At 57.6% G+C, this 16,321-nt stretch overlaps 1 protein-coding gene across 4 annotated transcripts in view; it reads left to right on the top strand.

Annotated features, from left to right (window-relative positions):
• Window positions 1-16,321, top strand: part of ANO1 (anoctamin 1) — a 176,258-nt gene that overhangs the window by 78,173 nt on the left and 81,764 nt on the right. For all 4 annotated transcript variants that reach the window (XM_077115427.1, XM_077115425.1, XM_077115426.1 and 1 more), the window contains exons 2-3: window positions 7,765-7,937; window positions 15,162-15,494. In XM_077115427.1, coding sequence (XP_076971542.1) covers window positions 7,765-7,937; window positions 15,162-15,494 — 506 coding nt within the window. The remainder of the gene's footprint in view (window positions 1-7,764; window positions 7,938-15,161; window positions 15,495-16,321) is intronic.

Raw genomic sequence — 16,321 nt, 5'->3', positions numbered from 1 at the left:
GCAGATTGCCTGGAGCTGACATTCTAGATGGGAATAGACAGCAAACAAGACGATGGGGCAAGTTACACATGTATGGAAGATGGTCATTTCTATGGAGAAATAAAAAACCAGAAGGGGTACCAGGTGGGGTGGAGGGGACAGGTGAATGGGTGAGGGAGCAAGCAAGGACACAAGTGAATGAATAAATGAGTGCTCAAAGGAAGGAATGAGTGACTGGGTAAATGAATGAATGAGCGAATGAATGATGAATGAGTAAAAGAGTGGTGAATGAATGATGGATGAGCAAATGAATGAGTGAGTGAGAAAGTGAATTAGTGTGGGAATGAATGAGCAAGCAATAGGCTGAATGAGTGGGGGAATGAATGAATGAGTAAGCAAGTGAGTGCAAATGAATGAATGAAGGGAGAGCAAATGCATGCATGAGCAAACGAATGAACCAGCCAATCAGCCAACATGGGGCTACCAGAAAAGTAGGGGGAAATGAGCGGTGCCCACCTGCTGGGAGCTGGCAGCTCGGTTGGAAAGCCCCTGCCGCCACTGGCCTCTTCATCTCAGACCACGTGCCCCAGCAGTGTAACTTCCCGGGTGCCACATTGTGGGTAGACTGCCAATATGTGCTGTAAACACTGGATACATTGTATCCCTTGCAGAGTGACTTCAAGAGTCCAGGTGTGTCTCTTTTTGGTATTGAACTCAACACAGATGCTTCTCTCACCGCCTCCATTTAACAACTTGCGTAACCAGCTGTGTAATCAGATATGCTTTGTAATTAAAGACCACCCTCTGAAAATATCTTAGGATTGCACCTCCAGCTGGCCCTTAGGCAAAGGCCCTTGACTTAATTTGTGCCGTACAGATAAAAATCAGATAAATTAGCCAATTTCCCTTCAATAATAAAAGCCTACAGCTACATTGTATGTCAGTGTTTCAAAATCAGTGTTTCCTGATGATACAGGTAATTTGCGTTCATTACGGAAATCTTAGAAAACACAGAAAAACATAAAGTGGAACATAAAAGTCATTCACTGTGGTTTTCCTTAATAATAACACAAGGCTTTGTAGTTCAGCATCTGATTCGGCAGCCACCGGGCAAATGCGCCTTTGAGTCCTTGATTGAGCAGGAGCTTGTCTGAATTGAGTTGTGCTGTAAATGTCAAGTACGCCCCATGCCTCAAAGGCTTAACATGAAAAGAAGAATGCAAACTATCTCATTAATAATGTTTATGTCGATTATTATGGAAACAATAATGTTTTCATATGTTGATTATATAAAATATATTATTAAAATTAATTTCACCTGATCATTGTTACTTTTGTAGTGTGGCCACTACAATATCTTCGGTTGTATCCATAACTTATTCCTTTATTTAGCATATAGGAAAGTCCCGCCGGGGGATGGAGTCCCAGGCACCCAATCGGGAAGGGGTTCGGGGTTCAGATTTACCAGCATTGGCTCGGGATCTCCTGTCGATTGCTTGGTGAGCATCTTTGTTCCCTGCTTTTCCGTTCCTCCCAGGAGCATGGGCTTGCTCTAGGTTGGGTGCCCTGGGCTGGGTGCCCTGGGAAGGGCCCTGGGCAGGCAGCAGTGACCGGAGCCAGAGTCTGCCTGCCAAAAGCTTGCAGCCCAGCCACTCGGCTGCAGGATGGAGGCCCCTGACCCAGCAGAGACCCTGACACAAGGCAGAGGTGAGGCAGGGGGTCATCAGTGAGTGCCCAGTCCAACCAGCTGCAGGCTTTCCAGGGAGGGGCCAGAAACCCTGCAGACCTTTTGTTCTGGTCACTGGGTCTCCCAGGAAAGACCTGGGCTCTTCCCACAGAGATGGCTCAGCCTGCTGGGCTGCTCAGGGATCTCTGGCTTCATTTGCTCTTTGCTGGAGAGCTCTGGATGCCCCCAAGAGGAGTCACTCTGTGAGCAAGAGCCCTGCGCTTGGGACGCTGGGGGGCCCATTGCCAGGCCTCGAGAGGGGTCTTAAAGAAAGCTCCAGGATTGTGTCAGGCTACTAAGCCTAGGGGTGTGCAGTACAGGTGTGTGTCCTGGAGGACGCAGCGGTGCAGGTAGGAGAGGCTGAGTCACCTTGGGCTGCAGCCCTGTCCTTATCCATCAGTGTCTGTGGGCTCCAGAGTCAGAGAACCAGTCGAGGGGAAGACCCAAGGTCTGGCGTGGGCCACACGTGGCCTCTCCGTGGAGGTTTAAGTTCAGAGGGAGGCATCAAGATGCGCCAGGTGGAGTCTTTTATTTCTCATGATGGGGTTGTTGTTTTGTTTTTGCATGGGCAGGCACCGGGAATTGAACTCGGGTCTCCGGTATGGCAGGCGAAAACTCTGCCTGAGGAGCCACCGTGGCCCGCCCTCATGATGGGGTTTTAAAAGCCTGGTGAAAGCACATTGCTGTCACTCAGTGCCGGGTGCAGTGAAGCCCTCTAATTCTTTCGGGCCCTTGGAAGAAGATTGCACCGGTTGACAAAGCTTTATTTTTCTTTCTTTTTCACCAGCCTTTGGGTAATGGGGTGGCTGGTTCAAGAGATGTCCAACAGCGACCACCTAAGATGGGAGGGGTGGAGGGGAGCTTATTGCTGGGGTCCCCGGGGGTCCCTGGGAAGGAAGAGCTGCTTGAGGTTTGGCCTGAATTTCTCCGCGCATCTCCATAGAAAGCACCCCAGGGGGACACCTTGGCAGGGACCCCCTTGGAGACAGTTGTGACAACTGGCAGCTAATATTTGCATAATTAAGCACCATAGGATTGCATGTTAAATCCATATAAACGGGAGGATTGTACAGTGTGCCAAAGACTGGAAAGGGAGTGAGAAGCTCAGAGACAATGCAGAAGAATCGAGGACGATCCAAAAGAAATGAGCGCTCGGTACCCGATGGAGCCACGAGCTGAGGGCATCAGAGACAGCCTGAGTCACTGGGCCTGAGCCGGGCAGCAAAAGGCTTCCCAGAGGAGGTGGCATGGGACGGCAGCCAGCGGGGCTGTCCCCTAACCCGAGCCTGTTATTAAGTCCTTGGGACTTCTCAGAAGGCAGGCCTCGCGTTCACAAAACATGTTAGGAGTAGAAAGAGCCTCCAATGGGACCCCCTGGCTTCTGGGCAGGGAGGCATCCCCCACACACACACACAGAGCTTCAGGCTTTGGCCGCGCTCCAGAGCCCAGGCTGCGCTCTCCGCCCGCGGGGACTCCCTGGGAAGCCGCTCTGGCCGCGGCTCTGGGCTCTGACGTCACCCAAAGGAAGGAAATGACCGAGTCTCACCCTCCCTCCGCCTCTAAGTTGCAAAATTCCCAGAGGAAATCAGAGCCCAGGTTGCTTGCAGCGCGGGGTGCCCATTTACCTGTTCGGCGCGCGTTTCTGTCCCACCCGCTCTGCCCCCCGGGCTCTGAAGGAGCAGCAGAGTCCGCGTGGGAGGCGGGGATGGGGGTCCCAGAGCAGGGTGGGGCCACCCGGGAGCCCACAGTAGCCCTGACTCACTCACAGCAGCTCACTTCTTCCGAGGTCCCTACCCCGGGGCAGCCCGTGAGTCAACCGCATTTTTTTAGCACCTCGAGTGCAGAGATCCAAACGGTGGGGATAAAGCTGAACAGACCGGGACTGAGCAAGCTCAGCGTGGCCGAGGAAACCCAGGTAGCTGCGGGCAGCTGTGCATCTTCTAAAAACAAACTTCATAAGGCCCTAAATCCAGAGAGGGGTGTGTATATAAGATTTGGAAGTTAGGGGACCTAGTTTTAAGGCCACGTTGCCCCCCTTTCCTGTGATCTTGGGCTACACATGTCCCCTCTCCAGGCCCGGGGGTTCTCAGCTGAGAAAGGTGGGGAGATCAAATCGGTCCCCCAGGTCTTCTGGAGAGCACAGCCAAGGCCCTGGGCAAGCCCTAGGGCAGTGACCGGGAGCCGTTTTTTGTCTGGCATCTCGTAGATGAGGGCCAGGGAAGCTGCTGCACAGCTTTCACCGCACAGGACAGATTCCCGCTGCAAAGAATCACCCCGGCCCAGTGTCAGATGTGACCAGGCAGACACAGCCGGCTGGAGAGCACCTGGAAGGGCCCATCACCGGAATATTCTCCAACCCGGGGCTCACCCTGGCCAGGTGCCTCACCAAGAGCCGACGCGTTTTCTTCCAGCACTCAACCCACCCAGGAGCGGGGTGCTACTTGTCTCATTTTCTAAAAGTGGAAACTGAGGCACGCCAAGCCAAACAGCTAGTTCACAGGGGAGCCAGTTCTCGTCTGAGCCCATGGTCTTGCTCACCAGGCCCCCCCTGCACCCCAGAACTTGGCGTGCCTCGCGCCGTGTTGCTTTGCCCATCACTGCTGGGTTGTTCATCCTCTCTGGAATTGCAGACAGCCGGGGCCAAGCACTGAGATGCGGCCACGAGGCAGGACCCAGGGCGAAGTGCTCTTTCTTGGGTGGGCCCTGCCCGGCAAAATGAGACGCCTACTGAAAATAAGGCACTCTTGGAAAGGGCTCCCTCTTCCAGCCCCTTACAAAGCAGTTGGGGTTCCAACGGCTTTCTCGGTGTCTGTTTTCTGTGCCCCGTGTCACACCAAGCGTGGGTTCCCAGTGACTCCTAAATGTCAGCGAAGACGGAAATGCTCTATGGCACGTGACATCACAAGTGACACAAACGCCAAGTGAGCTGTGACACAGAGAACTTTCCAGAAGAAAATGCTCCCCTTAGACTCATAGCCTGTTATATTATTTTATTAATTCTTGAGCAGGGAATCAACCCTCCTGATGAAATCTGTCCCTTTCATTCTTTTAATGATGAAAATCACTGAATCAAAAAGCAGACTACGCAAACTGAAAGCAGCAGTTTATCTAGATGGCCCATTTCTAAGCAATCAGTGACAGGAAGATGGAGAATCCCAGGGAAATGGCCCATCTGTGACTCACTCAGCAGGGAGCTGGTCAAGTGAGATCATCTACCAAAAAAGCAGCCCTAATCTTGGGTGATAGGGCAACCTGGAAGAATTCTGTTCCCCCTCCCTGACTTTTGGGGTGCTATTATTATCACTTTTTGCCGGTCCCCCAAATCCCCAAGCCCAGGAACCTGCAATCCAGGCTATAAATGTTCTAGGGACAGAATTGACCTCTCTTGGCCATCCTCTCTCCCGAGGCTCTTTCTGTGCCCAGCAGACCCCTGCTTCCTTCTGCCCTTGCTGAGCTGTCCTAGGAAAACCCAGGGCAGGGGTACAGTGGGAGGACGCAGAGTGCAGGGGATGGGCGTGAAAAAAATGCATGGCAAGAAAAGGGACGTTTTACAGGCAAGCAGATATCTTGAGTCTGCCTAAAGCATGAAACATGGAAACAGAGAGGTTAAAGCCCAGCCATAGGGGATGCCACCCGGGAGGAGGCAGGAAGCTCCAACGCGCCTGAGAGATGAACCCTCACCCAGCAGCCCCCAGCGGGACTCGGGCGTCGGAGTGAGCAGGCGAGTGTCATTTCCAAACATTTGGGAGTACCAAGGTGTCCAAAGCCGATGGATTATATTTTCGCTTTTTTTTTTTTCACAAAGTTCACCTCGCAGACCTCTTGCCACTTGGACGTAAATTTAGAAGGACAGTGCATTAGGGTTACACAATCTCGGTTGTTTACCAATACGGATGAGAGGATGGAGTTATGTAACTCTGTGTGTGTGTGTGTGTGTGTGTGTGCGTGTGCGTGTGCGTGTGTTTAATTCTTCCCAGCCCTGAGAGCTTGAACTTTTCAGGGTAAGGTCTCCCCAGTGTGGCAGAGGCTATGGAGAATTGTTTCCGGTGGGACTGGGCAGCCTGGAGCACTTCCTCTAACCCTAGCTCACTGTCCAAGGTCCAGATAAAGGATCCTCGAGGCCACGCGTGAATGCGGCCTGGGGACCAGTCTTGTCCGGCTAGGAAAAGCCCTCCTGCACCTCACGGACTTCACAAACTGAAGGCTAAATTAGGGTGGGAGTTGGAAGTGGGGCTAGAGACAATATAGGGGCTGTTTCCTGGGCCCAGCCCAGCAGAGGTCAGCCAGGAAGGGGAGGTCACGGCAATGACAGCATAGCGATGGCCATCGCCGCAGCTGCCACGGCCGAGCTCCACTCTGGGCGTCCCACACTGGCCCCTCACACCCCCTGGGGAGTCGGGCTGCACTGCCCATGTGAGCAGTGTGCCCAGCTCCCAGGAGCTGGAAAGTGCCAGAGCAGGGGCTGCACCCCACCCCATCTCCCCCGCTGGGTCCTGAGTCCAGATTCCACACTTGGAACCACACCAGGCTCCAAGGCAGCCTCATGACCCCTTCTGTGGGGTCCAGGGGTACTCCCAGCACCTGGCAGAATAACGTATCTGGAAGGCAGGGCTGGGTCACCGGATCTCTGCATGTGGGCTGTCCATGCATTCAGGGGAGAGAAATGGCCCATCGTGCCTGCTGACCTCGTGCATATAGGCATCTTGCAGTGCAATGTCACAGTCCCTGTGACAAGCAAGTATTGAGCAATTGCTGTATGAACTGAGTAGACAGCTCACTGTAAAATAAGTAGGAGAGAGGCAAGTGCTGCCGCCGTGGTAAAGCAGGTTCTTTGGATAGAGAGGAAAGCATGAGTGCTTGGGGTAGGGGAAATCCAAGGTGACTTCCTGGAGGAGGTGATATTTGTTCCACACCTTGTAGAACTAACAGGATGTATCAAGGCAGAGGAAAAGGGGTGGGCTTTATTCCGGCTGGGCAGGGTTGCTGAACCTGAGTGTGGTCGCCCCTGGAGACCTGCATCCTCCTCCTGCTGCAATAATGGAGGCTTAAAAGCCTGTGTGAGGAGCACCTACTGCGCGCTTACCCCTGGGGAAGGAGAGATCAGAGTCATGGTCCCTCCCTCTGGCAGGCCATAGAGCTTGGCACACAAACCCCCTGCCGCCTCCTTGAACACAGGAGCCAGGGACTGTTCCTTGGCCTTCCCAAGCCTTGGTTTCCCCTCTGCAGAGTGAGGACAGGTCAGCAGGTGGCTGTGGGGCCTGTGTCAGGGCCTCCCCACAGCCCAGTCCCAGTGTACTAAGTGCTCAATAAATGGCCAGGGATAACCTGGAGTGGGGGTGGGGGAGGCTTCCCTGCTTGCTGTGGGGTAGGGTGGGGGAAGCATGTTGGAAAGGCAAGGAACAGGGGAGCTGGCAGGTCTGCAGAAACCAGGGGAGGCTTCCTGGAAGAGGTGAGAGCTGAGTGACAGCAGGAGTTGGGCGGTGAGTCGAGGGGGAAGCTCAGAGACCGCAGCTCCCGACTTCAATCCCAGAAGCTTCTCTCTCCTGCCAGGGCCACCCGAGCTAAAGCGACAGAAGTGTGACTCTCAGGGATTTTGTTTTGTTTTGTTTGCGTGTGTGTGTGTGTGTGTGTGTGTGTGTGTGTGTGTTTTCTTTTTTTAGGCGGGGGCTGTTGGAAGTTTCCTCCCTGCAATGAAAACCCTTCCCACCTCCCAAAAATTCCAAAGGGGCACGTTCCCCGGATAAAAATAAAACTTGGAGGGGGCCGCAGGAATGGAATACTTTCTTCCTGTGTTTAAAATTCTACGGAAAATCTGACCCGCGCCGCCGCCGCCGCTGCCATAAGCCGGCGGGAGGGCGCGTATAGCTTTTCTTTAAGGAAGAGAAAGCCCGGCCGGCGGCCAAGTTCCCGGGCGGCCGCGGGAGTGACAGCGGCGAGCGGCCCCGAGGAGGGTCGGGCGGGCGGGCGGAGCGGGAGGCGGCCACGTCCCCGGCGGCCGGGGCGCGGGGAGGCCCGGCCCCCTGCGAGCGCGCCGCGAACGCTGCCGTCTCCGCTTGCAGAGGCCGCCGGGGCGGTGGATGGGGAGGGCGCGCCGCCCGGCGGTCCCGGCTCCCAGGCGGCCGCGATGAGGGGCAACGACAAGTACTCGACGCTCCCGGCCGACGACCGCAGCGTCCACATCATCAACATCTGCGCCATCGAGGACATCGGCTACCTGCCGTCCGAGGGCGTGGTGAGTGCCGGCCAGCGCCGCCCGGGGGGAGGGCGCCGCGCACCTGCGCCGCGGCCCGGGGAGGGCGGGAGCCGGGCGGCCGCGGGGCCTGGCGGGTTTCCCCCGGCCGGGGCCGCGTCGGGGGGCGCCCACCCGCGCACGTGGGCCCCGGGCAGGCGGCGCCGGGCCCGTGGCCCCCGCGCGTCCCGGGCGCGGCGCCCACCCCAGGGACGCAGCGTCCTCTCCCGGATCCAGCCCGGCGCCCTGGCTCCGGGTCCCCGCGCGTCCCGAGCCCGACGCGCGCGCACGCCTGGGGACCCGGGCCGTGGGGGGTGGGGTCCCTCCCTTCTCGACCCGCGCGTGGCCCCGGGGAAGGGGGAGGGAGTCCCAGGCCCGGGCGGCGTTGACCGCGGCGCAGGGGGGAGGTGGCCGCCGCAGACCCCACCCCGCCCCGCGCCGCCCCCCGCCGCCCCCCGCTGGCGGCTGCCGCGCCCCTCTGGGGCTCCAGGCCCCGGGGCCCTTCCGGCGTCTCCCCTGCCTGCCGCGCCGAGAGCGCCCAACGCCGGGGGCAGCCCGTAGGCGCCGGACTGACTCTTTCCGCGGCGGCTCCCGGCTGGCCCGGGGCCGGGTGGCGGCGGGGCCGGGTGGGCGAGCTCCTATGCGGCCTCGTGGTTGGGACCTCCCAGACCAGGGCCCCGGAACCCGCCCCCACCCTCCCTGGGGTCGGACCCAGCTGGCCTGGGCTCCCCAGAGAGCCGAATTAGCCCCTTAAGGCTTTGGGTTAAAGGACGAAAAGTTTTCCGGCAGAGGGAAGGTCTCGGGACTGTGCGCTCGGCTGGGCAGCACTGCGGTGGAGTGCTGCGCTCCGGGACCAGGGGACAGCGCCCGTGCCCCGCCCCAGACCCTGCCGTGGCCCCTCCCGCAGTGATGCCAAGGCTCCAGCCAGTGTGTCCACACGCCCCGTCCCTGCGCCTCGAGCCATAGCTGGTTGGGGACAAGAGCACACCGGGAGGGCTGGGTGGAAAGCAGGTGGGGTGGAGGTCACTGTGCCCGGGAAGGAGACCAATAGGCCCCCTCCACCCCTCCAGCAGAGAAGGGGGCAACTGCTGGAGCACAGGGTAAAAAGTGGGGGACTTCCTCTCAGGAGCAGGTGGGAGCAAGCATTGATAGAGAGAGGAGAGCCTGAGAGGGATAAATAGGTTTGGCTTCGGGCATAGGGAGTCATCATTTAAGCAAGAGCTGAAGTCCCTGCGGGGTGCTAGCAGAAGCGGGGCTTTACCCTGGGCACCCCCAGGAAATGAGATGGGAGGGCTCCACCCCTCTCTCTGAGCTTAGGTTGCAGTGATGGAGGCTGACCCACCACCACCCCTGGGACAGTTCCATGCCTTGTGTTGGTCCCCGCGTGTTGGCTCAGGTAACTCCCACTGCAACCCAGTGAGGCAGGTGCTGCTATTACAGGGAGGTGACCTGCCCCAAGTGACCCCGCAGCTAGGAGGAAAGCTAGGAAGGGTCCGGGACACAGAAGCAGGTGGGTCGGAGAGCCATCTGAAGGTCTGACATTCTGGAGGGGAGGAGCTGTGTTCCTTGCATTTGGGGAGATCCAGCAGTGGGGCGTGGGACAGCAGCTCAGAGAAGGAAAGGTGGTGGGGACGGCGACGGAGAGAACTGGAGACTGGAGAGGTAGACGGGATTAGATATGAAGATGGGTTGGATTTGGGGTAAGAAATGGCACTCTGATGAGTGACTTCTGGGCTCTGGAGTTCTAGTTTGGGGACCCATTGCTTATCCAGAGCCAGGTATCACCTGCCTCCCCCCAAGCCCAGCAAGAACTACAAAGTCTGCAAAGAGGCAACGGAGTGTCCCCTCCAGGTCTTCCCTGTCCAGAGGCACATGGACAGGCCCAGCTGAAGCTCTTGACTCTTTCTTTGTGCGTGAGTTTGGGGGGGGGGGGGCTTTGGGCTCAGAGGACCAGAAGGTACGTGGATGGGGGCAGTGGCTGCAGGTCAGAGAGGTGGCTGAGTAGCGTTTCCTGCCTGTGAACTGCCCACGCACACGGGCTGAAAGCATCAGCTCCCGGGCCTGTCTGTGCAGGGCAGGCGGTGTCACGGGGAGGGCCTCCGAGGGCATCCCGGCACAGCTCAAGCCAGTAACTGTTGCTCAGCTTTTATCCTGAGTCACCCGCAAAGGCGGCCCTGGCCACGGAAGACCAGAGGGCGTGGACTGCATTTCACAAAGCTTCTGTCCCTCTCCCAGCCCGTGTCCCCCCACACGCAGGACTGACGTGCTTAAAGCCAGCCCTCGGATAAGCCCACCTCCTGCAGACCCCAGATCCCAGGCTGCTTCTCTGCCTTCCCTCTCTCTGTCATTCCCCAAGTTCAAGGGTGAAAGTCGCTTCATCATTTTTGGTCCCAAGAAATGACTCCAAAGCCAGAGGCCAGATTGGATGCACTTTGCTTCATTAGGTTTTCTCTGTGTTAATCTTAGAGCGTTTCTATTTTCCAAACTGACAGCTGTGTGCCTCGGACCCAGCTGCCCTGAACAAGCCTGGGCACACCAGAGAGGCTTCTGGTGCCCAGGCACGCTGAGAAAAGAACGTTTTCCTGCTTATCTGCAATTGGAGATGATCTGTTTCCTGATGAGGCTGTTTGCCCAATAACCACAACTTGCCATGTAGTGGTAGTGGTTTAGTTTGTACAATTTTTAGGATGAAAGTAAAATTTAAAATGGATGTTCTGCTCAGATCTGAAATTCAAAGATTCCTAGAACTGCAAAGTAATGTACCTTGCTGATATTTGCCCCATTTTCAGAGAAGACAAACATAGGCGATCCCCTTAAAATGGTCCTTTAGAATTGCTTCTACATGAAATTTTTTTACACAAATATTTGAGTTCAGATTCTGGAGCAGAACTTTAGAGAAGCCAAATAAATGAACGCACCCAGCTCAAGCCACCAAACAGGGTGGACACAGGTGCCCTGCCTGCCCTTTCCTTGGAGTTGGGGAGGAGTTTGGAGAGGAGAGGGAGGCGTGGACCGGACAGAGGCTGCCCCAGACGGAGGCTGCGGGCACACCCTTGGAAGGAGACCTTTGGCCCTTGACTTTTCCCTATGTAATCTCAGGAAGATGTCTCAATCCATTTTGCCATTTTCCTCGTGGGTGCTCCTTCCAGGAGCATTTCCCCCCAGATATTTGGGGGGGGGGGGTCATCTCAGTAGCTCCCATCTCATTTTATACTCAAAATCCTGTGACAGAGGTGGAGGAGATGCCTTTTTTCCATTTCACAGAGGAGAAAACTGAGGTTCAAAGCTGGGGAGCACCGGGTTTAAGTTGCTTTTGTGTTCTTGGATCTGGTGGCTCCAACTGGTAACAGTATGTAAGGCCCAAGCATTTGTCATGTATTAATTCATTCGTTCAGTCATTCATTCACTTGGTAACTGCATATTACGTGCCAGCAATTAAAAAGATGAATGAGAAGTACACCAAGGGGTGGCCCTCCCATTTCCTAAGAATACTGAAAGAAGAATGTGCTGATGGCTTCCCAGGCTTGAATTGGGAGCTTGTGTGTGAAGTCTAACCCCCATCCCTCCCACTGCAACTTAAATCTTCGCCCTTTTGTCCTGCCCCACTCAAGCAAAGCACCTTTTCCACTGCTCTGCGGAAGGGCCCCATAGAGTCATTTGGCTGGCTGCAGCAGGCTCACTTCCTCTGACATTTCTTCTCTGCTCCTGGCTGTGGGGCTCCCTCCCTGGCTGTCTTCCAGCCCAGCTCAGAATTGTGCTCTAGATCTCGGAGGATGGAGTTAAGTTTGCAGAGGAGCTGCGTTTTCTGTTTAAAAGTTGCTGTCCCCTTCCCCTTATTCAGGGCGGCTTATCCCCATTTTATAAAACTAAGACCCAAAAAGACAGAGGTTACTTGCTTAGGACGGCACAGCAAATCAGTGGCAGAGAGAGCTATGGAACTAGACCCTAGAACCCCTATACTAGTGCTCATTCCTGCCTCTTGCTGGTCCCAGCAGCACATTCAGCTTGCTTTTGTAGCTTTTTGGAATCTCAATTCGGCATTGCCAACGTCTTTCACTTGTGGTCCACTCTGACCATGAGATTATTTTCCCCCTGCCCTCCCCTAGTTCTTTATTTGTGCATACATTTCAACTCACAATTAGAGGGCTTACAATATGCCAGGCCCTGCTGTAAGGCAGGGAGGAGAGAGGGAATGCAGGTGGGAGCACAGCCCATGCAAGGTAAGGAAGAAAGAATAGGATGTCCTGTTGAAGAGGTGGCTGTGCTCCAGCACGGGGCCTGGGGTGGGGGTGGCAGGGCCAGGAGGCCTGGAGAGGCAGGGAGGAAGCTGGGGAAGGTGCTGCAGGAGAGGAGACCAGGATGAACGGTCTGCTGCGGGGCCTGTCCCTGGGGGCTGCTCCCCAGGCACCTGGCACCACCTTGTACCACCACATTTCCCATTTGTTAAATGGGCCTAGGGCCTTCCTGGACGCGCTGAGAAACTGGCAGACCCAAGGTCTGGCCGCGTGTACTCCCCACATTCTGCCCACCCCCCAGAGACCCGCATCTGCCTTGGTAGGACCAGCTCTGGTGTGAGAGCATGACCCAGTCTAGCCTTGCCTGGCCAGGACCTTCTTTCCCCATCCCGGCCTGGCATCTTCCAGGGCAGCCTCGGGTCTGCTTCTCTGCACGTGGCACCATGGTGACGAAAAGCCACCTCGCAGCTCCAGCTCTCATGCTCTGCCCTTCTGGGCCGGGTCCCAGGACTTAGGGGAGGAGGGAAGGAGTCACCCCACCTCCCGATCCCGGAGTTGGTTGGAGATTCCTGACAGCTTTCAAGCCCTGCAGAGGCACCTGTTAGCTCAGCCACCCCTCCTGGAGGCTGCCCCATCTTACAGCGGCCAGAATGAGGCTCACGGGGAGCGAGAGCCTTCCCCAGGGCGTGTGGTTGGGGTGGCTGAGGTCAGACTTGAATCCAGAGCCTGGCACTAAGCTGCTGCCCCGAGGCGCCCAGGCTCGCCCACACTCACCTGCTGCCCCGTGTGCCCTGCACAGGCACCCGGGGAGATTGAATGGTGGCCCTCTCTCTAACCGAGTCCTTTCTAGAGGTGGAGGCAGAGGCGGGCAGTGGGGTCAGCAGTAGAAGTCACCTCCAAGGGTCAGCCACTGGGGATGAGACTGGAGGAGCTGCCACTAGAGGGAAGGGCGCCTGGGCTGCAGCCTGGGACGTGAGGGTGGGCTCAACCTGGCACCTGCTCTGCAGCCTCAGGCACCCCCGACTCGTCGGGCCTCAGCTTCCCCTCTGACAAATTAGGAGAACTTGTCCCCCTACACTGCCTCCTACACCGTGTCGCTCTGTTCCCTGCAGGTGCGAGATGCCGGCATCTGCTGGGGGCCCCGAGCCCTCCCATTGGCTTCCAGAAGGCCCCATACGTGGGGCAAGTGGGATGCGGGGCCCAGGGGGGCGGGCAGGCCGGGCAAGGAGGGCACACGGTGCCCTGCTCTGCTGGAAGGTCCAGTCTCAGTAGAGGCAGCGGTTGATTGCTGATTTCTAGCCTCCCGCATACTTTGAGCTGTGCCCACGCCCCCCGGGGCACTGTCTCGAGGCCCCATCCCCAGACCACCCCCCACCCATCAACCCCAGTGGAAGGGGCAGGCAGACCCCTCTGTAGGCTGCCAGGAGGGAACCTTCCCAAGTCCTTCCAGCATCCACCAGTTTCTCTCTTCCCCTTCCTCTCCTCCCAGAGCCTAACGCTGGGTGGTTTGAAAAGAAACGGGATCACACGGAGGCTCCCCAGCCCCTAGCTTCCATCCCCCAGCTTCCATCCCCCAGCTTCCATCCTCTGCCATATGCTTCCTGGGGCGCCCAGACCGCCGCCCCCCAAGTGAGGGGTTTTCCAGCTCCTTCTCCTGACCCAAGGCAGCGGGGCCCTGTAGGGTTGTGGTGCAGCTGGTGGGGCGCCCCGGCGCCCCAAGTGGCCACGTGGGGACTGTCCTGAGCCCACGAGGCCAGCACAGCTTGCTCTGCCGGCCACGGGGGTTTGGGGCAGCCTGAAGCCGCACGCCAGCCCCCGGCACCTTCCAGGGACAACTTGCCCTTGGACGACGGTGGCTTGAAGAGAGCAGGAGTGGGGAGCACTGGGACGTGGTCATGGGGACCTGAGATGGAAACCCAGCTGGTAGGGCTCAGGGCACACGCGGCTTTGGGGACTGTTCACAGTTTGGAGCAAAATCTGAAGAGTTGCTCATCAGACTGCACCCCGGTGTTTCTAATTTATTCTCGTATTTCCAAAGAGCAGCTTGCTGATTAATCTGTGCCCTCGATTAACAAGCAAAATCTCACAGGAGTTCTAGAAATTCAGGTTTGGCTTTAGCAGCAGCTGTACCACTGGCAGTTGTGTGGATGGCTGGCTTTTTAAGCTGCTGAGCCACACGTCCCTCCATTTACCACTGAATTGGGGTCCTGCCCCAGGGCATCCCCAGACCATGCCACACATGCCACTGGCTTTGTTGGGTGCAGGAACCAGCAAAGGCCACAGGCAGAACTGGTCAGGAGAGGGGGTGACTCACACCCCCAGGAGCAATCCCCAGCTGGCAGTGGCCATCCCAGCTCCATGGCCCCACAGGATGGAGCCTGTGCCCCACAGCCCCGACCCACTCACTCCCACCTCCACTGGCTCCTGCCTCCTGGCCCCCTACCCCTTCACCCCCTCACCCTCACTCAGGTGCCTTGAGTGCACCCCCAGTTACGGCCCTGGGCCCCTGACATGGTGGTGGCCTGGGCACTGCCCTTAACAAATTGAGATTTGCTCAGGCAGAACCCAAGCTTGGCTCTGCCCCGTCCGAGACCCTGTCCGAGTGTGGTTTCTACTTTGCAGCTTTTGCACAACCCTTTGGGAGCGTGCCTGGATGCCCGGCCCTTCCTGGCTCCCTAGAAAAGCTGGGCCTTGTGGGCGCCCCATGGCTCCTTCTAGAACGTCTGCACCACAATGCAGGGCCTGGCTCTAAGTCCACACTGCATCACAGCTGGGTGTCCGGCGGGCGCTCGGGAGGTGTTGGTGGAATGAATGGAGGAGCGGCAGGAAAACTGGAGGCTGAGCTCAGTTGGAGGGGTGCTCCCTCTCGGTTGGAGGGGTACCCCCTCTCCATGGGAGGCGTGCTCCCTCTCTGTTGGAGGCATGCTCCCTCTAGATTGGAGGGGTGCTGACCGCGTGACTGAAGGTTTTCCCTCTCCTCCTTGGCCCCTAGTTGCTGAGCTCCTTGTCCGTGGACCCCGATGCCGAGTGCAAGTACGGCCTGTACTTCCGGGACGGCAAGCGCAAGGTGGATTACATCCTCGTGCACCCCCACAAGCGGCCCACGGGCAGCAGGACCCTGGCCAGGAGGGGCCAGCACCCCGACGCCGCCCCGGGGGCCCGCGGCGGCAAGCAGGAGCAGCCCCTGCCCGGGAAGGCGGGCCCGGTGGGCGGGGGCGAGCCCGAGCCCCCCATGGACTACCACGAGGATGACAAGAGGTTCCGCAGGGAGGAGTACGAGGGCAACCTCCTGGAGGCCGGCTTGGAGCTGGAGCGGGACGAGGACGTACGTGCGCTCGCGGGGCCGGGAGGGGGCGCTCGCGGGGCCGCGCGCGCGGGGGGGTGGGCGGGGGAGGTCCGGGAGGGGGCGCACCGGGAGGGGGCGCACAGGGTGGGGGGGCGGGGCGCGCGCTGGCGTTTTTCAAGGGGTGGGGCCTGGAGTGCTCGGATGTGGTCCCGGCGGGTGGAAATGGTTTCCCGAGGGTTTGGGGGAACACCGAACCTCCCGCCGCCCCCCAGGCCACACCTACCCTCAGGGAGGAGCTTGGGGCTCAGGGCGCTCGGCTTGCCTGTTCAGAGGGACGGAGGATGAAGCCTTCCTAGGAATCCTCCTGGATGACCGTGGCCCTCCTCGGGGAGGAAACCTCCTCGGTTTCTACATCTGTGAAATGGGGAGGTTGAACTGCCAGGTCCTTGGGGGCCCCTTGTGTTTCCTGGTGCCCCTCTCCCTAGCAGAGCTTAAGAATCTTTCTAAGAGGAAGTTTTCTCGCTGGCTTGCACGTCTGCCTCTGGTGACTGAGGTTACAGCAGTTAGGGGCTTCCCTCAAGTTCTCAGCTGATTTGCTGTGTGTCCCCAGGCAACATCTTAACCTCTCTGTGCCCAGTGGGCTTTCTCTTTTACACACCGGGCAAGAGGCCGCTGGTCAACAGACCTGTCACTGAGTGGTTTCATCAAGAATCAGGAAACATCTCTTACTTAGCAAGCAGTCAAGTCAACCAAGAATGTTTATAGTAAAAGTTGGTGCTGTATTGGTTTGTTATTCAATCGATAGGATCCACCTGTTTTTAAATAGTGAATTATTTTGGCCCGTGATAAGAATGCCTTTGGAATAT

The sequence above is a fragment of the Tamandua tetradactyla genome, chromosome 9 (genome assembly GCF_023851605.1).
Source record: "Tamandua tetradactyla isolate mTamTet1 chromosome 9, mTamTet1.pri, whole genome shotgun sequence".
Classification (NCBI taxonomy): Eukaryota; Metazoa; Chordata; class Mammalia; order Pilosa; family Myrmecophagidae; genus Tamandua; species Tamandua tetradactyla.
This window is presented reverse-complemented; position numbering and strand designations above follow the sequence as displayed.